We start from the raw sequence: 21,990 nt of genomic DNA, 5'->3' as shown, positions 1-21,990 counted from the left end.
GGCCCAAAATCAGTTCCCCAGTGACCCTCTCTGGTATATGGAGTCACTGCAGAGGTCTGCCTGATGTTTTCTGCACAGCGCTTCTGATACAGCTCAGAACAAGGCGGCCTTCTTCTGGCCTACGAGGGTCGCAGAGCAGATACTGTTCATGACCAACGGTCTGATCGGTGCACAGCCTCACTCCTCCCTCAGGGAATCTTCACGCAGGGCTCCCTCCAACGCTCTACTTTACCTCGCAGGGCACGCTGGTCTTCACAAGGTAGGCAGGCGATGGCGCTCCAGGGCAGGTGATCTCGGTGTCCTGGGTGATGTCCCCGCACCCCCCCACCAGGTAGACTAGTAGGCCTTGGCCCCCAGTTCTGGTCACAGGCAGAAGTCTTGCAGAGCCTCCCCTTCTAACACAGCCCATCTGACTTCATGGTACAGGACACAATTTTGTGGTCGCAACCTCCTCTTCTTATAGTCGTTTTCCAGACACCAAATGTGATTTAGTGTCTGAATCTTTGAGGTTTTAAGTTGGGGTTCTGCTTCTTTCGAAGTGGACACTTCTCTCTCTCTTTCTTCCTGAACTGTGTCGGTCACAGCAGGTAAGACTCCGAAGCTGATTGTCCCATAACACCAAAAGACCCCCAGCTCTACTCTTTATCATTCCCTTATCTGGCTCGTCTCCCTTTCTGAGATGTGTCCTGGTCCCTTCCCTGTGATCCATCACGGATTCAAATAGCAGTTTTTTGAAGCGTAAAGGGAGTCTCTTCTTTTCCTCTCCAGTGTGTGTCCCTCCCAGCTCACAGGAATGCAGCAATACACAAACCTGTCTCCTGGCGGGGATTCCTCTCCTTCTCATGTCTTCACCAGGCAAGCCTGAGCATCCCAAAATGGAACTCAGGATCCTCCATATAATGTACCATTGCAGGCACATTGACTCGGTGTTAATGTTCAGCGCTACTACCACTATGCTTTGTACCCTTACATGTACACATGCCTTTAGTGCACACATTGTCTGCTCGCACGGTTCATCACTGAAGCTTTTCTGCATTTAACCAGGATGGGTTATTTACACACTCCCTGTTTTGTACTTCACACAAGCACACATGCCATGTCATATATTTCTCACAGGCATACATACACTCAGCACGTGCACTAATCCCACATGTACTACACAGCACTCCTCTACCCCTGTACTGTACCATTCCCAGTCATACATACAGCCACGCAGTCACTACACTATTCCAGCGCTAAGCTGCACTCCACATCTACCTGACGTAGGCCAAGGGCGAGTTAAGCACACAGCAGTGGAACTTTTAACATGTGAATGAGCCCGTAGGCCTCACTCCAGTAACACAGGGTAAAATGGTCCTGTTCACTACTACTGATCAATACACGGTCTGCTGACACCACTGCGCTTCTGCTGCTTAACTCGTGGTGAAGGTGGTAGACTTCCATCACTATGAGGGTAGCGCTTTGGGCGCCCCTCCCAGTCCAACCAGTTAGCAATCCACGAGACAGGCATATGTCATGGCACACACACATGATCCGTGTTGGTCTATGACAAAAAAGTCAGCACTACAGATCCCAACAACAGTTCAGCTGAACACTCAGGGCACGGGCACACGTCTTTACCACGCAGAGGACTTTTCCACCCAACAAGAGCCTTTCACAGTCATGTACCCCAGGACACTGACAGAATCCACAAATGGTTGGGACATGGAAATGCCAACTTTCTAAAAGTTGTATTTTCAGAATAGAATTGTGACTTTAAATTAGACATCACGATTCAAGAGGATTTTAAATTACAATTCATTGGAATTTGAACAGTATATTTCTGCCTGCTCTCTATATTTAGTGATCGACTATTGAATGTTCCATTCCACTCCATTCCATAGATCTTTATTTCGGTCACCTGGATCATAAAAGTACATAAAATATACTCCCACAAATGAACCATAGATAGTACATAGCTTTAAAAGTTTGTTCACATAAAACTGTGTGTGCTAAAAAGTGACCAAGTAAATAACTATACAGTTTGGCAAATATGACAACAATAAAGTGCATCTTAAAGGTTATGAGATAAGTCCACACAAATCGTATTTTAACCCTTCTGAGTCAAACTGCCAGGAAATCACTCTGAACAAGCCTTTTGAGCTAAAATGTAGTCACAGTTAAAAACGTATTTCATCATAGTATCATTAAAACCCCCCTTTTTTTTTATTATTTAGTTCTCTTTTTTTTCTTAAAAGGAAGGAATTCGTACAAAAGTATTAAGCAGATGTGAACAACTCAAATTCCTAGAGTCATAGCGGTGAGTTTGAAAATATCCAAAGCGTGCGCCACATCAAAGTTAAAAAACGAGATACAGCAAAGACAATGGGGCGTAAGTGTTGTACTTTAAAATTCTAAATGCCTCTGCACAGTGCACAGAACCTAAACTCCTGCAGAGTTGGATGAGCCTGTACTGTCTAGCTAATTTATAACCAGGACAGAAAAAAACATGTAGCTCTGACTCTTCCTTACAATTGCAGGCAGGGCACCCTCGAGGTAGAGTTTTAGACCATTTGTTGTAAATGGCATGGAGAGATAGGGCCCCAAATCTAAACTGTACATATAATTTCCTAGACAGGATTGATTAAAGGTCATCAAGGGAGGGTTCTATGATGTACTCGTGCTTGATTTTTAGAAATTCAGCTGTCAAATGTCCCAAGACCGAACTTTCCTAGATAACAGCAAGTCTGTACATCCTGTAGGATTAGACCAGGTATGACCGCAAAATTAAGGGGCACGATTCTTCAGGATTGCTCCAACCAATGGCAAACATCTGTTGTGTAAACAAACCAAGGTATTTAACCAACACCCGGGAAACAAAGTAGCTCCTTAAGCTCTGATCGATAAACGGCCAGTTCCGGGTTCACCCATAATCTACGCCAAAAAGTTAAGGGTCTAAGGCCAGTCTCTTCCCCAATAGACCTAATGCCCAGATCCAGGCGTGGAGGGGTCAGGGGAGTACTAAGGGGGAGACCGAACATCTGCCTCATAAAATGATTCTCTACCTTTCTATTGAATGCAATAGGGCAATCCAGTGTTAGTCAATGGGAGAGATATGCCTTACAACAGTGTATAATGACTTTAGGAGTTTTCCACAGCTAGGACGTGTAAACACACGTCCTACTTTCAAAATGCAATGCACCCTGTCCTAGGAGTCTTTAGGGTCTAGCTTAAGGGTAACTTATAAGTACTAAATCAAAGTTTAGGTTTGGCAAAAGGTTCATTTGGCCAGGTCATAAAGGTAGTTTAAACCAGGACACTTTAGTGGGTAGCACGAGTGCTGCAGGTCCACCAATAGCATTTAATTGTAATACCCTGGGTACATGTAGTACCATTTACTAGGGACTTTCAAGTAAATTAAATATGCCAATTACGCGTTGTCAAATTTTACCATGTTTGAGGGAGAAAGCGCAAGCAGTTTACCAGGGTTAGCAGTGAGAAAGTGCACAGAGTCCTAATCCCAACAAACACAGTTTGAGCATCAGAAGGCAAAGAGCTGATGCTGACCCTGCAAAAAGTGCCAGGTCCAAAAAATACCCATAAATGGTCCATAACCAAATTTATTTTACAAACATTTCAAAGAGTTAAGCATATAAAGAAATGCATCGGGCAATGGTGATTGCAGAGAAAGCACAATTGTTACAGGTTATCAGAATTTTTCAAGCACAAAGACAAGACAGACAAGACAAACTACACACACAAAATGGAGTTCATGTATATTGATTTACATTTCCACTTTGCAGGGATTACCAGGTGGAAAAGTTACTGAGATAATTCACAAATTTCACTATTATGTTGTGGCAAATCTCCTGAATTTGACATTTTGTTCACTAGGTTAAGTGCACTTATTAGCTAGTAATTTTGCTTCTTTTTTAACCTGTTGTGACGATCCAGTCTGAATTGTTGATAATGATTCAGGAAGAGCTCATATTATGGTTCATTGATTCAAGATACAATATCTTTGTATTGCCAGGTACACAGTTGTTCAGTTACTGAACAGCAGATACTAATAAAAGTTATTTTGTGTCACATGCCCTTCAAAAATGAAACTCAATGTGTAATGAGTTTATGATAATGTATGTAGTCTCTGTATGTCCTGATGAATGTCACTCATGTAGTTTTAATTTCACCAGAACAACTATGTCATCCTGTTCCAAGTCTAAAGCCTCTAAATTCTGTAAGATCGATGAGTGAGATATCCTTAACCAACCAGTTGGATAGATTCAGGCACATGAATATATACCGTTGACACTGAATTATAAAGTAGTTTCCTTAAAAGTTCCTTAGCATGTGATTTTCTATTACTATGTTTGATAACATAGTTTGTTTCAATCTTGTGTGTATGATTCTATTGGCAATAGCCTGATAACTGATAATTTGAATAGGCGGGCTAGTTTCGAAATTAGAGATGAGCTAACGATAAAAACTTACAAACTTGTCTGCTGACACTTTAATCTGTATAAACACACGAGAAAGTGATTTTCATTAAATTAAAAGAAATCTACATCCATATCTGAGGAACAGTTGCATTGGATAATTTTGCTGGTTTTGTACACCCATTTACTTCTTAATATTTCTCCATGTCTTTCTTATTCAATCAAATGCAAAGAGCTATTACAGAATCTATACAAGGTAAATGAAATGGAGAGGTGCATTTAAAACCCCCACAATATCTGTCATTGTTCGGTGGATGTAAACGACGATGCAGATGAAGGGTAAAAAAATAACAAAAGAATCTCCTGCCTAATTCTTGCTAATTTGCTGTCCTGTCAGGATTACCAATTTTAGGGTACATGTTCTGTGATAACCCACACCATTGTCAAGCACTGCTAAACTTTGTTCCCCTGAAATTTCATTCTATGTGACATATGTCAGCAGTAAGACAATTTTGAGACTATTCCTTATTTACACAAGGTACAAACGAATATTCCAAGATAACAAAGGTAAAAGACTTGAAGGAAGAATGGGAAGGTGGGAAGGAGATTAAGGCTGGTTAGACACTGCCCCTCTTGCCAACCGCAAACTGATGGGCAAAGGAAAAGGAAAAACTGTCACGATGGGAAGAATGAGAGATAGATGCGGGAGGGGCAAACAAAATCGTTAACTGCACTGAAGTGCCAAGATCGTAACACTTTATTCATGGACCCTTGCTTGAAATAGTTCTTGCCCTAGAAAACAGCAGTAAGTGTACTATGGACCTTCCAATCACTGCTTAAGTCCTGCTAATTATTAAACCAATGTTTATTCCTTCCTTTCTTTCAAACGTGCACAGCTGCAATGCTCTTGTGAGTAAGTTGGAGCTGTATAAGTACATTTCATGGCATGGCTGCTGTGTGAAACATGCATGAAAAATGAATGTGAATGACAAATGCTACATGAGCGGTTTCCATTTTTCTGTGCCCAGAAGATTTGACTGATCCATTTCATAATCACATTTATAGAACCGCATTGAACACATTTGGCTTTGGATCATCTTCCCAAAGTGCACGTCCCTTTGAGATATCTCCACACACAGTGATTCATTAAGTACAGACAACTGCTTGATGTCCATCTACTTGCGACCCACCCCCTTCACCCGCCACCAATTACTGCTCAGCAGGAGCAATCAAACTGATGCAAGTAAAACTCACATGCTTACAAAGGAGAAGCTTTAACAGAACAGGAACAAGAAAATGGAAATCGACTCAATGATCAATACTGGTCTGTATCCCAAAGACAGGAAAGTAGGACCTTAAAAGGTTCAATAATGGGTTAAGATTTGAACAGGTGAAGATCTGTAAAAAGTAAACAACAACTTCCATAATAGTATGGAGAAATGATATGCAAGTAGCACAATTACTTGGTACTAATGTGAAACGTTCATTGCTGGCCCAGGGAAATAGGTGGCTAAATATTCTGTTAACGAACAAAATTAGAAAGAATTATTCAAATCAGTTTCTAATCATCTTGCACAGGTAAGAGCAAGAAGGGCACAGGTGTGAAACAAAGAACTCTAGGTTCTAGATTTTAACCTTTGCACACCGTGAAGGATTAATTCCACCTGCACAGGGACACAGGTTTCTCTGAACGTCAACTTTCAAGCTCATTTTACTTTGACCAAGGCAGTCTATTTGATTATGAAAATGTGACTCTAGTGTGGCAGGAACCTGAACTGGTAAACCTACTGTCCATCAGAGTGAAGAATAATGTGTTGGGATGCTGCAGTCTATAAATATCCTTAGACTTGCCTTGCACCAAACATGTAGAAACCAAACACTTAGCTATGGAAACTGGAGCAAATAACATCCAAAACCCAAGGGCAAACACAGAATCAGACGGTCATCAGTGATTATCTCATATCATGAGTCCAGGATTTGAGATAAAGCCCTTACTGTTTTCCTCGTATATCCTTGGTTGCACAACATGTCACACGGTCATAAATAGCTTTATTAAAACGAAATATAAAATTAGCTATGAGTCACATTATGATGCATGTACTAGGACATGTAATAAAATCAAATGTGAGCTCTGATAAACCGATAGTGTGGTTACCGAATAGTGCTGCAATGCCTTTTTACACTGTGTTCTCCCATAAACAAAGCACCCAAAATCACTGGGCTCATTTTTCACTTCCTTGTGCATAGGTCGTAGCAGAAGACACGCAAATACAATGCATCTCCATTAGTTATTTTGCTGTATTTTCTGAAGCAGATAGTCCATTTGTAGGTTTAGATTTGGCTGTCCCTTTTTGGTCTTTTTACTTAATATCTTATAAGATTCCATTTTTCTTTGCTTGTAGAGTCTCTGTGCTTCTTCCTTTTCTTGCTTTCTTTTAAGAGCCTCCTGAAATGACAAAATACAATTAAAAATAAACTTCATTGTAACAACAAAGCCATGCAGGTTGAAACTTTGTGTTGTAAGAAAGTGTGGGTGTTAAACCCTTTAAAGTGCTAACATCTGCATAGGCAGGTTCATACAGCACGTTACTAAGCTTGCTACTCAAAATTCTGTCTGAATAAAATTAAATGATTTCAGCTTTATTAAATAACTCATTTTTTTCAAGCCCACTTGAATCAAAATAACAGTGTTTTATGTCAAATGTGTAATTGTGGCAGTAACTGCATTCTTTTTCCACATTATTCAACATTAGTTGTCCTTTTGCATAAACATTCTTAAGGTTTGGATAAACAGGCTGCCTGGTACTGCAATGGTTTGTTTAATTAAACTGGTGCCTTAGGGGGAACATTTGTGGGGAGTCAAAACTACCAATGCGATGACATGTGGCTCTATCAAATGCACCTATTCAGGTACAGTGTCTTGAAAGTTAATACTACAAAATAAACAACACGCTCAAGTACATTGTAAGAAAACCACCTAAGTGGGCTACTGATGGTAATAAAAACCTTTCGAATTGGAAGTGTTTATTTCAACATTTGGGGGCCAGAATCATAACTGGATTTATGAGTATGCAAAGTAAGACTAAATGAGTACTCATTGATCTATCTTACATTCCTTCGCCCCAAAAAAACTAGATCGCAATTTAGCACAAGGATAGCAGTGAAAATAATTGAGATGGACCATCAACAAAATAATTGCAGATTCAAGCAGTTGTTGTGCATTCATCTTCCAATTGCTAGAATGACAAACAGATTAGCTTATATCTTGAAAAATAACTAATATCTTGCTGACATTTGGTTACTAAGGTTTCATGCTCAAGGCAGGAGAGTCTTTTCATGTTGTTTCTTACAGATAGTCAGCAGATGCATGCTAACAAAACTATTTAAGGTTCCAATTTCATAAGAAAATCTCTCCTTGGTAGTTACGCATTCAACATCTCAAAATAAAAGAGCACTGTGCGATTTCTTTAGCGGTTTTTGAATTGTCATGTAAGGTACTTGCAAGGGCGTACACATGGAATTGTGATCCAATATCTTTTTTTTTTATTTCTACCTACATTTGTATTATAAGGCTATTCCATGTAGCATACTCATATAAATTGAACAGCAAGTTGTTATGCTGCAGGGTTTTATATAGTGCTCGATCACCAGTCAGGTTTCTTGGTGCTGGGTAACAGAACAACGCACTGCAGGCAAAAACTTAGTTGTACACTTGTCTAAAGAGCTAAGTCTTCAAGAGTTTCCATAAGCTCATATAGTTGGGTGTTGAAGTGAGCGGCCTTTTAGGACTGTCTGAAGAAGAAGGAAATAAATGAACAAAGACCAATAAAAGGAAAACAAACTCATATACTGAAGCTCCCTCAATTTTAGGTGAATATGCATATGAAAGTTGGAGAGCCCCCAGGAATTCACAGTAGCTCCTTGTAGGAAAGTAGGATCTGCTTCTATGGTTACATTTTGCCTGGTGCAAAGCTGTATTTTGACTAGTCTGACTGGGATTCTGCTGATCAGGACCCCAGTCCATCTGCTTTCTCCCTAAACTGTTGTGTTCAGTACTTAGGTACCACCCAGTTTGGATACTAGGGTACCCTTATAAGTCCCTATATAGGTTACTTAAGGTACCCAGGGCATAGGTACCCCAGAGGTCACCCATGGGCTGAAGCATGTCTTATGCCACCCGTGAGAGACCATTCAAAATGGAACTACAGGTCTGCCATTGTATCCTGTGTACACTGGTGCTAGCACGACTTACTAAAGATATAGGTTTTCCATATCTAGGGTCTCTGCACTTAAAACCTATAAGTCACCCCTATAGCAGGCCTTTGCAATCCTGAAGGCAGGGTGATTGGTTCGAAGTGAAAGGGTGCCCCTGCATGAGCAGGATACCCCTGCAGCCTACGGAGTCTATTCTCCCGGGTTGTCAGTGAAGCACACATATACTATATAGAGGGGAACGGTGTAATTACGTGATGACCATCTCGAAAATGGCTGCAACAAATCCTATCATGTTTGGTATCAAACATGTTGGGATCATACCTCCAGCACCGTAATTGGTGTGGGAGGTAGGATTCCAGGCACTGGAAGAACCCTCCGTTAGGCTCTCAGTGTTTCCGGTACCAGCCTTCTTGACCTGGACAGCACAAAATGGTTGCTGCCGCCCAGAGGCACAATTCTGTCCTGTTGCTGAGCCAAGCTCGAGCAGGGGAAGGCAGAACAATAGGCATCCTGTCACAGGGAGGTGTGACCACCTTCCAGACAGGATTTAGTGTATTGGGATGGGGTGGGAGCGCTTTCCAGTGCCACTCAGCCTGCATGAGGGGTACATTTGGTGTCCCTGTGCAGAGTACAGCTCAAACCAGTCCAGGGACCCGTTGGCTCCCGCTTTGGCGCATATCTGGACAAAAGACATGGGAGTATCCTCCCCCCCCCCTGTCCAGACCCTCCCCTGGGAGGGTCCCTGAATCTTCCCAACCCTTAACCTAGGGTACTTAAGGGCTTACCTGGGTGTATGTCCCTAGATTCGTTGTGGGATAAGATTCAGATCAGACACCACTGCACTTCTATTGTCTGGGCACTCGGGATTTCACTGGACTTTGTTTGGGCCCGACTTCGTCTCCCTTCCAGTCTGCTGCATCGTCTGAGCCTGAGCATCATAAAGGAACCTTCCAAGGCCTGTGAAGCATCAAAGACACCTGTAGAAATCTCCCTTGGAATGAAGGAGTCACTCCCCTGCATTCGCAGGCACCGCAACTAAGTCGACCGGTCTGCAGATCCTGAGCTCCTCTAGAATCCATGGGCTCTGCAACACAGGTGGTGGTTTTCCACAGCTCCCGAGGCCTGCCCTGCCATCAGACCAAGTTTGAAGCCAGTATCCCTCATGGGGTTTACAATAACTGAAACCCTGTGCACCGCATCCAACTTGCAGTTGCAAAGGCTTGGTGGCTTCTTTGCAAGAAGATTTTCGGGCTCCAAGTAGCCCCAACCTCGAGCACCTCCAGTGACCAGAATCTTCAGCCACACCTCATCGTGCGCACCCTGGCCTGCATCTTTTGGTGAGCTGCTTGAGGTCCTCTCACAACTCCAGTGCCTTTGCTAAAGCTTGTTAGTGCTCCCGCCAGACACCGACCCCTTAGCACTCGACATCCTTCGTGGGACAGCTCGTGCACGGCTCCTGGTACTCAACAGCATCGCCTGGTCCTCACAGCTGCAGAGTCAAGGTCATCGTCATCCATCCTGCAACATCTCCTGGTCACCCTGAGTGACAGACTCTGTCCCCTCTGCTTGCAGGTACCTTTCATCTAGAATCCATCCTTGGATTCCACCAGACACTTTCTCCTTCTTCAACAGCAGCACTTTCCTGAAGTCCTCCACTGGGTTAGACGGTGGTTTCTCACACCACTTCACGCGTATGCACCCGGCTTCCCTTGTGTAGGTAACATGGGTACTAACTAGGGTATCCTCGGGTGGGGTGGCTCTCCAACCTTCTGTCTTCCACGGGGTTTCTTCAGAGTCCACCGGGAAGGGTCCTTAATCTTTAAAAATCCAACGCGACTTGCACATAAGAGTTGCATGGAGCATGCGGTCATGTTTCCACACTGCACACACTCTCCGTGGGGTCCTTATCTACTCACCTTGGGTGGTTCCTTGGTATGTAGTACTTCTACGTCCTCTTGACCCTGTGCAAGTTGTGGTTCTTATACCATTTTCTTAGTATATGGTTTGGTCCCCCCGGGGGTCCACTGTGTAATTTCGTGCCATTTACTGTATTTCCTGGCTAAAGTATTGTGTGCATGGTGGTGGTTATCTCCGTGTTGGAGATATTGGAACGTACTGCAGAGTATTATATAATAAATGCATATTTTTATAAATACTTGGTGTGGTTCTTTTCACTTAATCTATACTATAAGATTGCATTCTGGTAAAACAAGCTGTTTTACACTCCTCCTGGACTAAGCCTGAAGGCTGCTCTCCACAGCTACCACTTAGAGAGCTTTCTAAGGTTGTCTAAGACCTCTTAAATCACCATAAGGGTTGTCTGAACTGGTGCAAGGTGTCCACTTACATAAATGTACATCTTATACCATGCCAGCTTCTCACACGCCAAAGACAGCTCATCCACCAGTCGGTAGAGAGCTCACAAAGTGGTTCTGGTCACTGAGATGTCAGTAGACTATGTTGGAGGCTTGGCTTTGTGGTAGCACTATTAATGGCATTGGCATCAGACCTCATGCCCACCGGCCCGTTGGTCATGTTGGGGTTATTCAAATGTTGGGTGACCTCTTTAAGTCAGCTAGGTGTTGCTCTAGCTAAGGTAGGACCAGGTGAGGTAGAAACCTCCCAGTCCCAAGTAGAGGTTGGAGAGAAGGTAGGCCGAGACACAGTCCTAGCCAAGGTGCAATTTAGAGTAGGGCCTGTCATAGTTGAGGTGAGTCACACCCTGGCAGAACGATGTATGGTAGAGTAGGCTTTGCATTGGTCAGCTAGTTCCTCTACAGCCTTCCTCAGTGAATAGTCAAAAAGACTTACCAAAGTTCAGGTTGAGTTCTCCTGGACGTATTAGCTGTGTGGGGGTGGGGCATGTGCAAGGAAAGAGGCTTTTTACAGATTTAGCCCAACGTTTTGGCCCCATTTTGACGGCTAGGTACAAGTTTACCGGCACTGAAATGCCCTGAGCCCTGTTAAACATGTGCATGTGCTTTGACACTTAAAATGGTGCATGTTCAATTGGCTTGTTCCCAAATGACATAGCCTAACTTACTTGTAAGTCCTTTGTATATGGAACCAGAAGTACCCAGGGCCTGTAGGTTAGTGTGTCTAAGGGACTGCAGCACTTATTGTGCCACCCTCACTAGAGCAAGGTGAAGGTGAAACATGGCTCCCAATGCAGACTGAAAGGGCAGTTTAAAACTGCAAATTCGACTTTTCCATTTAAAGTAATGGCAAAGCCCTAAACTCCCTTTTTAATGTATCCAAGTTAGCCCTCTGGCAGGCCAACGAGGCTTAAGGTAGGGAGCTGTATAATTAGAAGTAGAACATGTACTTTTACATGTTCCAGTAGTAAAACCCTTACATTGTTGTTTTTACTGTGGAAAGGCTATTAGCCGATTTGACAAGTACAGATTTACAGGCTGGCACCCCAGTTCTGCTAACTTCAGAACAGGACTACTAAGGATGGTACTGTTTGGAAGCAAAATAGTCAGTGCATTAAATCCGATTCAATGGTTAAATGAAGTTTAATGTCACTGCTGGGCAAAGTGCAACTTTAGAAATGGCGTATTTAGTTGCCCAAGATTTCCAGTGCCTGTTTACTGATGTGCATGGGGCTTGTACTGCGGACAGCTTTCTGCCCTCCTGGGGAAATGTGCTAAGACTCCCAGGAAAGGACACAATAGGGCTGGCATGGGAGAGAGATGTTACCCCCTCCTGCAGGAAGCCACACTGGTGTTAGCCCAAAAGGCGAACTTTAAAGTAGAAGCTGTCTTTGAAGGACAAATGGGTAACACTTGGGAGAGGGGCTGCTCTATTGTTTAGGCAGACAAGCTGGCACTGGAGACAGGAGTGGAGAAGCCAGTTGTCAAACCGTTTTTTTCAGGAGTGTGTAGCCCTGAGGTAGCCACATTCTGTGGGTGGGTTGGGCGCTCTGAGTGTCGAGAGAAGGGTCTTGCCATCTTGGGAGTGAGGAGAATGGTGCATACCGAGATAGCCAAATGTCACACTTCCCGATTAGTGGTCATCAGGATGGATGGAACCTGGTAGCCCATTGGCTAACAACCGCATATTAGCCTAGGGGTTTTCTGCAGATAAATAGGGCACCCATTGCACCCAGATTTCGACCGACTTGGAAGAAGGTCCGAAGGAGGACTGCCCTGCTGCAACGAGGGACCAGCAAATAGAGGCTACACAATCGAAGACTGCGCCTTGCGGCTAGTGAGGAGAGGGACTGCGCCTGCCATGTCCTGCTCAAGGAGAAGTTGACTCCAGAGCAGAGTTAAGCCAAGAGAACTAAAAGGGCAAGCAGATGCCTCCAGTACGCAGCACAGGGAAACAACAGCCTAAAAAGCCTGCTATGGCAAGTTGGTAGCCCAAAGACTTCAAGCTGCTACCACCGCCGCAATACAGCACCGAGGACCAAGATCCGACGCACAAAGTTGCACCGAGTTCACGAGCCCAGGAGTGCTGTTGGAGAGATGCTGGGATCCTCAGAAGGAAAGTTAACAACCCAGGAAGTATTGGCCTGTAATCGCGACTACAGGTGACTAATAGTCCACTGGTACTGGACTTCGGCCAGACTGAAGAGGACTTTATGGGACTTTGACCCTGCAAACAGGACCCCATATCATCTTCGTGGCCAGAGGAATCCCTGCAGAAATACCCTGGTCAACTGCATCGCATTAACAGCTTTCTTGGGGCATCTTTATCATCCTTTATCCCTCGCACCAGGACCACTACATAGGAATTTATTACAATGCGGATAAAGTGCCTGGAATTGCTGAAGGGCTTGAAGGACTTCTCCTTTAGTGACGGCAACTGTTCTTGAGGCTCTTGCTGGTCCCCATGGTTATCTCCTTGCCAGAGTTGGTTGCCCCAAGTAATAGTAATCAACTGCATGGAAACTAACACAAGTTTTCCATGAAAATGTTGTTTAAGTGTTCAAATTGTTGACTTTGCCAAGGCTTGTTCGAGGATGAGTGAAATTGCTTTGATTTATTATTGCTTGTAAAATCAATATCTCTGGAATACTCCGGTGGATAATTTTCATTCTAATATTCATTTCTTATAAAAAAATACAGTCTAGTTTTCATAAATTGGTGCCGGATTTCTAGACTGACATTTTAATTTCCTCTTCAACTGTTTTGGTGCTCTTTAAATGCTTTACACTTTTTCCTCTCTGTAAGCCTTGTTGCTCAGTGCCATAGCTACCGAGGGTTGAGTGGAGGGTTTTAAAGACGAAGCCTACTGGACCTAAAGGGGTTGGTAAGTGTGTTACAAACCGAGGTCGCAAAACACCACCATGTAATACACCCCATTTCCTCAAAAAAAGTCAGGCCTAACTTAGAAGCAAGTATTTTTGCAGCACACAAACAGTAATAAAGTGAAAACACAAAAAGAACCAATGATGGATGGAATGCTGAATAAATCAAGCATCCAACCACGCCACCCCGTTCGGACCCAGCTGTATGCAAATCAGTCTTGACTCTGCTCCCCATTTTAACAGTCCTGCCCGAACTGCCAGGCCAGGTCCTCCCTGGACCGGAAACGAGCTTACTGGGACCGGATTCGGGCTATCACCCCTCATCAGCCAGGCTTGCTTGAATCCAGTGGCACAGTGAGCACAGGACCCACGTCGGGGCATACCCTTCCCACTTAGGGCGACAAAAGCATAAAGAACAAATGATTTACGGAAGGCTGAACAAATCAAGCATTCACCCCAGTCACAGATCTGGTTTAATCCATCTTTTTTTTTGCTCACCACGCCACCCCAGTGTGGACCCAGCCAGATGCACATCAGTCCCATGGGAACAATCCTGCCTGAACTGTCAGGGTCAAGACTGATTTGCACATGGCTGGGTCCAAACTGGGGTGGCATGGCGAGTAAAAAAAACTATGGATTTAACCCAGATCTGTAACTGTGGGTGAATATTTGACAATGTTCCGCGTTCATCTTCTATTTGTGTTGCTATAAAGTTTGAACACAACAGAAGAACAATCCCAAACCAATTAAGTAAAATAGAGTATAATTTAATGAAAAAAATGGCACCAAACAAATTAAGTCCAATCAGTAGAACCGGAGTTACGAAGTTAGAACATTTTTAGTGGAAAAAAGCACATGAATGATCAAAGCGCCAACCCTGGGTATCTGGTCGCGTGAGACTGGGGCAAAGTCAAAAGTTAAGGCTGACAGCGATGGAGAATGGGCCAAATACACAAGGTGGGTTAGGCCTGTTCTAGGCTTACCTTTGAATTAAAAAACACAATTCAGAGACAAGTTCATGAGAAGGTAGACTTTAGTTGGAGCAAGACAGCAGCAGGAGGACTCGTCGTCATAGAGGAGCTGCTGGACGGACTTGCAGTTAAGATTTTTACACTGACTGTCTTTTTTTCAAAGTTGAAAATCTCCAAAGGGATGAACCTGCAGGCTGTAGATGACAAGGGCTCCACAACGACTGATACGTTCGTAGAGAGGTCCCACTAAACAGGATTTGATGCTACGGAGAACGTAGCAAGAGTTACCGGGAAGTCAGGCAGACTGGTAATCCACCTTGGGCAGACTGGCTGGCAGGTAGGTCCTGGTCTTCTGTTCTTAGGACACTTTCTGGTGAGAAAAATTGATAGTCCCAAGTTATAGGGTTAGGCAGGAGCAGAACTTCCAAGGGTCCAGAACCTGGGAAGCACCACTTTGGTGGTTAGGACTCACTCTAGCAGAGGCCTGGTGCAGAGTTCAAGGTCTCTGGAGCTTGTTATGTCCCTGTAGCTTACAAAGGCGGCCAACCAACTAGCCACATGAGTCACTTCTGGTGGTGCTGGGCTCAAGGGAATGGTTCAGTTTACCTTCAAGCAGAAAGGCAGGCTTTCATGCAGCAGGATCTCCCTCTGGTAGAAGCAAGGTGGTCCTCTAGTCTAGGCAGTCCTTCTGAGGTCTTCCACAGGTCCAGAAGTGTACTGAAGAGATTAATTATGCCTGGGGCCAAACGTTGAAGTAAGGGGAGGGGGCATCCAGGCTACCCCCACATCTGTTTCTGGAAAGTTCTTCTCTTCCCCTGACAAGGGTCAAAGAAGTCTGGGGTGACAAAAGGCTGGTGTCAGGTTCCTTTATGTGTACTGCAGAAAAATTGCTTTCACATGTAAGTGGGGCGGGGATCAGCTCCGCCCCAGGCATCTAGGCAGGATGGCTCATCATGCCTACACCTAGTCCCCTTTGTCCCACTGTCTGGCAAGAATACCCAAAACTCAACAGCAAAGTCATTCACAGTCATGTGACCCAGGACACTGGCAGCAGGCACCAATGGTCAGGGTAAGAAAATGACAACTTTGTAAAAGTGACATTTGCAGAATTAAATTTCGACTTAACCATTAAAGAGGATTTTAAAATTACAATTCATTTGATTCTAAACATGACATTTCTACCTGATCCCAACCAAAAGACTTTTTAAATATTACATATAGAAACCAAATGATTTTAATAGCAGCCTGAAGTAGGATCATATATTCAGTAATTTTTATAAATATTCAGAACAACATACAAAGCCATCAAGGATTAGAAGGAAAACTGGAAAAACACAAATTATATAAACAGAAACTCAGACATTTACAGTATGGTTATATAAATATTGACTTAGCACCACATTTTGCAGTACTCATGCTATTCATATCTTTAACAAATCACATTTGGAATAGTCATGGTACTTTTCGGTCAACAACGTTTCAATCCCTCATTGGAATATGGGGGCTATCATCAGGACTTAAAATATATGCCTGAGAGAAGAAATGCCTCTCATGTAAGAAGAGTAAGGGAATGAAAGAAAAAAGAGAATAGTTGGAGAAAAGAGAAAACAAAAAAGAAATTGAGAGAGAAGAGAAAACAAAAAATGAGTTCCAAATAGAGAAATTAGCGCGACAGCCTCTCATACCATGCAAGTGCATGAAACGGGACGTTCAAGTACTCGCTGTAGGGGTGAGAGTGCATTCTATATGTAATACTGAAAGTTTTTCTGGAAGGGACCTTTTGTTCCTTTCTAAATTTTAGGTTGAGCCTAGACAGCGTTTGCGCTGTCTCTTATAGACATTTGTGGGCTTACAGCCCGCCAATTGCATCTTATTTGTTTATTTCAGTGTCCTTTAAAAATCCTTGCTTCCAAGTGGTTAATCTCATCTTATTTGTCCCTCCTGGACGATGGTAATTCACTCTCACGGAGCAGCGCCTCATTACTTGTAGCCTTCCACTTATCCCATTTTAGTTACTGGCTTGGGTACTATTTCTTCAATTCTGAAAGAACACTTCACACAACCACAGCGTTCATGCTTGTTTCCGTTTATCAGTGCGGTGGTCATTACAGTGCTTCACCTTAAGCATGGCGGATACTTTGGGAGGCCGCACCTTCTTTTTTTTATGCACGGCGCCCGCTTGCTTTAAGAAAGGAACATTAAAATCTGCAGTACGCTGCTTCTTTAGGGTGTCTTGATAGAAGCCTGGAAGGATGGATACGGGAGAAAAAAAAGTACATAGCATATACAATGCTTTGAGAGGGGGTTGTAAAACGCATCCACCCACCAGGGGGCGTGCGCTGTAAATTATAGGATACGTTCTTCACAACTGTCTTTAGTGTAGCAGCGGCAGGGCAATGTTCCTACAGGGGGCTTGGTCAGGCACGCCTGCTTATCTAGCCCATTCCCTGCCTTTGGTGAACGGAGGCGGCCGGAGTTAGTCACCAGCGCTGTTACGGAGCTACTGCAGTGCGAGCTAGAGCTTTCTGCTTAACAGTCAGCGACCTGACAGTGATCAGCCCGCCAACGACATGTCATCACCTGCCCCTTGAACACACTAATTCCCATAAGCACTCAATACTTGCCTTCCTGTACTGCCCAACTTACCCGACTGCTAAGCCCTCTCCTGGTCCCTCTCAACCAGTTCTTCGAACTCAGACTCCTCCTCACCCGCTTACTTCATCCCTGCTCATCTGCTTGTTCCATTTAAGCACTCACCAATCGCTTACATGATGTGGACCTTTAACCCCTTCATTGCTACCATTTGTTCTCAAAATCACCCTCCTCACCTTTCTTTTAAGTTGACTTCCCTCTTTGCATATCTGGTATGCTACCTCCACCTCTGCTCTCCGCCCTCATCTGTACCCCACTTCCTGTGCACATCCTTGGGCCAAACCCTACCTCCTGCGGAGCTCGTTTGCACCAACTCCTTTCAAAACTGGGCTGCAGGAATCTTGTTGTGCTATTGGGGAGTATCAGGCATGGCATTTGCAAACTTCTGGTGCATTCTGCGCTTCTGTAACAAAGACCAAAGGAGCAGAGGGAGCACAAGCATGTGCGGTGGGACCTGGACCCTACCTTGGTTGGCGTGAGACCTTCGCAACGGCGCCATTGGGAAGGTGATCTAATTTGTGATGCATTGATGGCAGAAGATAATTTCTATGTACATAATTTAACTGTACAACTGTTAACTGTACAAGTCTAAATCTCTGCGTTGTTCTTATGAGTGCCAGTACCTCCTTCCACTGTTTGTCTTTGAAACATATGTTGCAATCCATTTCCTGCTTTTGCCTAGTGGTCATTGGCAGGATGATCATGTCTGTATTTAGCTAGTGTGGTGACACTCTGAAAAAAAGTCAGGAGTTGTATGGACTAAAGCCACTACTTTGTGTTAAGCACATGGTGGGTATTGAGATTTTAGGTTTCAGGGATTGTGTGATGAACATTAGCGGTGCCTCCAGTGCAGGGGGTTTAAAGTACAGTTAATTGGATTACCTGATCAAAGGAAGATGTTGGATATTGCACCCCTCTTAGTTTGAGGCATTTCAAAGGGTGCTACAAGAAACATGCTCACCTGCCATTCTGTATATATTCCCCATTTTATTTCAGGATGGAGTAGTATGTGCACAAAGGGGCACATGTATCAACGAAAATACCGAATGCAAACGGGCAGATTCACAGAATACGCCTCTTTGCCACCAGTATTTTTGCATTTGGGATGCATCAACCCAAATGCAAATTCGCAATTTAAGTAATCGCAAAATGTGCGATTACTTAAATGGCAAATGCATTTAGGGAATCGCAATGCAATGCATGATGCAATTTCAAATTGCGAATTCACCGTTAGGGATCGCAAATTACCATCAATTTGAACTTAATGGTTATTGGTTAAAAACTTTGACAAATGCACTAAAGTGCATTTTTTAAAGTTTCATGTTACACAAACACATGCCCTTGGGGCATGTATGTGCGTAACATGTGGTAACATCTCAATTTGAGGGGTGCAACAGGGTGTCCTTTTGGTACCCTTGCACGCTTGAAATAGCATGCGCAATTTGCGAGTACCTATTTGGTACTCGCAAATTGCACATGCAATTCCCCATTCATTCCTATGGGCCTCTAGGCCTATAGGAATGAATGGGTACCTACTTAATTGCGATTCGCAATTTGCGAGTCGCAATTCAGGAATATGTAGGAATCGCATTTATTTTTGAGATTCCTACATACATAGGTATTTGCGAGTCCTAAATAGCGATTTCTTAAAATTCGCTATTTAGGATTTGCTAATCCAGACGTGGATACATATGGCCCAAAAACCACTGGCTGAACTGCAATTTATTAAACCTTTTTCTTTCTTTTTATTAAAAAAGTAATCCATACAGGAGAGCAGAGAAACTAACTTAACATATTAGTTAAACCCCACATACAATTAGTACAAAACAGGAAATAAGGAGAAACAAAGAAAGAGAGCAAAAACAACACAGAGGAAAGCATCGTGGTAATAACATTGTCACACCGCCACCGACGAAGAGGGTCGGAGTGGAGACATTAACGAATCTTCGTTTCCACCCCGACCACAGGACGTTGCCGGCTCCGCTTTGCGGGACTGTAACTTTAAGAAGGAGGGAACGGCAGGACCGACGTCAGCGGCCGTGGACCAATCGGGAGACCAGTTCGGCAGTAAAGCTCACCCGGAAGAGGACAACGGCGCGAAAGCCGGAGGGAGAGTCGAAGGAGGAGAGCGAGAACGTGAGGATCAGTGGAGTAGCGGAGCAGAAGAGTGGAGAGCGAGGAGTGTTGGAGCGGCGGAGGACGTGGAAGAGTGGAGAGCGAGGAGCGGCGGAGGACGTGGAAGAGTGGAGAGCGAGGAGCGTTGGAGCGGCGGTGGACGTGGAAGAGCGGAGAGCGAGAACCGCTGGAGAGGAGGAGGTAGCCGAAGCGAGGAGAGCGCAGGACGGTGCCCGGATTGACGAGAGGCGAGTCGGAGGGAGGAACCGAGAGCCAGGAGGCCAACGGCAACGCGAATCGCCCCGCCACGTTCCCGGAGGAGCGTGGCTGGGAAAGGTACGGGACCGACTCCTGGGAATTACCTTTTCACGGGGTGGGACTCACTAGTGGGAGAAGGGGAGGTCACGGGGGTGTGAGTGTACAATCTTTGAGGAAGCTCTTACTTCGCCTTTCTCCCCTCACACTCCTATACGAGTAGTCATTTTGTTTTATTTTTGGTGAATACAACGTGGTGACGGCCCCGGTGTTCCCACACTCCCTTAGTCCTTCTCACCTCTGGTTATACGATCCTCACCTCATCCGTGTCTATATGTTTGTTTTGTCTCCTTCCCTTCATACGTAACCAACCCGGAGAGACGTGGAGGGAACGCACGAAGTCTGAAAGGGACCTCGGGGAAGAGAAGAGAGAGACCGAGAAGACCCTATCATGGATGGTTGTGCATAATTATACCTCGACCCGGAATAAAAACTCAAACCTATCCAGAACCTCGTGTATAGTGGCTCATTCTCCCGAGCGGAAGGGGGGGGGGGGATTGGGGTCACCACACGACAAACATCAAAACTAAACCCCATTGTATTGGCCAGCCAGCATCTCACTCGTCCAAAGCCTAACTGGATACCAGATCTTGCTCAACCTCCATTTGCGAGCATCATTCTGTAGCAAAGACATTTCCAAGCAACAAATGTTCACAAATTCCCACCAACAACTCCAGGGACACGGAGCCGCACTAGAGAGCCAGGAACGTGCCCACACCAACCTGGCCAAAGAGATGGAGAAAAAAATATAAACCCACCACGTTTTGAGGGATAACCGGCGAATGTCCAAACATGATCAGTTTTGGATCCCACTCATCTGACAAGTTCAGAATAGTGTTAATTTTCCCGAAATCAAAAACCTAGTCTGCACGCAGGATGGGGCAAGAGGCGTACACATGAACCGCATCAGCCTCCTCCACCCCACAACGAAAACAGCAGTCATCCGCTCTGAGCTTCATAGCCCAATGAGGGGTATAGTAGAAATCTTTAATACATTTTATGTGATGATACACTTACAACACTGTGTGCCAGGAGATTACTAAGCCTCATATCATAGACCTTTACCTCCATGTCAAGAAGCCTGCTCCATTTATCTGCCCTCAGTTGAAAAGATCATCCCTTTGATCCCGCACAGCAGAATAGATTAGCTTATAGACCAAACTGATGTTTCCCTGTACAGGAGCTTTTGTTACCAGATCCCAAAGAGTAATTTGAAAACAATGAATCTCATTTTTATTGAGGCTGGGGATAAAATGTTAGATTTGCAGATACCTATAAAAACTTATACGAGGAAAAGAAAACTGCTGCTGCATATTCTTGAAGGATAGGAAAACACCCCCCTCAAATAATTGACCCAGGGTAAACAGTTCAGCTGCCTTCCAGCTCTCTCAGAAGTTAGGATGGACACAGAGAGATAAATTAGGGTTAAATTTAAAAAATGTGTTTTGGTTGAACAAAGTAGTATCTGGAAATACTTTTTTTAAGAGAGCTCCAGATGACATGGAAAACCTTTAAAGGACCGGCAAAACTACCCCCAGATAAGTAGGTAAGTGTACCCATCGATTATCCTGAGCAGAAGGAATAGCATTAAACAGAATCTGTGTTTTATCGGGATTAAGTCTGTATCCTGAGACTTCCCTGAATCCCTGTGTGGCCACCTCAACTGCCCTCATCGCCCAAACAGGGGTGGGGGTTAAAACTGCCACATCCTCAGCATACGCTAGAACCTTCACCTAGAATTGATGAATCTCAGGGGATAGATATCCTCGGTCATTTTGAGAGACTGTATATAAGACTCGATATATAAAGCGAACGGCTGGGGAGAGAGGTACAACCTGCTTTAAGTCCAACGTAGAGTTGGCGAACTCTGGCTATAAAGCCAGCGCTAAGTCCCACTGTCTGTATCATCTCCTGGACTAAAGGCATAGAGACTCGGTCAAAGGCCTTCACTGCGTTGAACATGATCATACTAACAGAGCCCTCATTAACTGAGGCACTTTCCAGGGCGGTAAAAGCTGTGTGGTCACATGAGGTTGTATCCGATCAGGGA

The 21,990-nt window shown here is 44.3% G+C and overlaps 1 protein-coding gene across 2 annotated transcripts in view; it reads right to left on the bottom strand.

The window, feature by feature from the left end:
- Positions 1–1,871: 1,871 nt before the first annotated feature.
- The window catches only part of CCDC59 (coiled-coil domain containing 59), a 54,311-nt gene continuing 34,192 nt past the window's right edge, over positions 1,872–21,990 (bottom strand). For both annotated transcript variants that reach the window (XM_085652971.1, XM_085652972.1), the window contains exon 5: positions 1,872–6,861. In XM_085652971.1, the coding sequence (XP_085509097.1) occupies positions 6,700–6,861 (162 nt within the window). In that variant the 3' untranslated portion in view covers positions 1,872–6,699. The remainder of the gene's footprint in view (positions 6,862–21,990) is intronic.

This window comes from Triturus cristatus, chromosome 4_1 (assembly GCF_964204655.1).
Source record: "Triturus cristatus chromosome 4_1, aTriCri1.1, whole genome shotgun sequence".
In the NCBI taxonomy this organism is placed as follows: Eukaryota; Metazoa; Chordata; class Amphibia; order Caudata; family Salamandridae; genus Triturus; species Triturus cristatus.
This window is presented reverse-complemented; position numbering and strand designations above follow the sequence as displayed.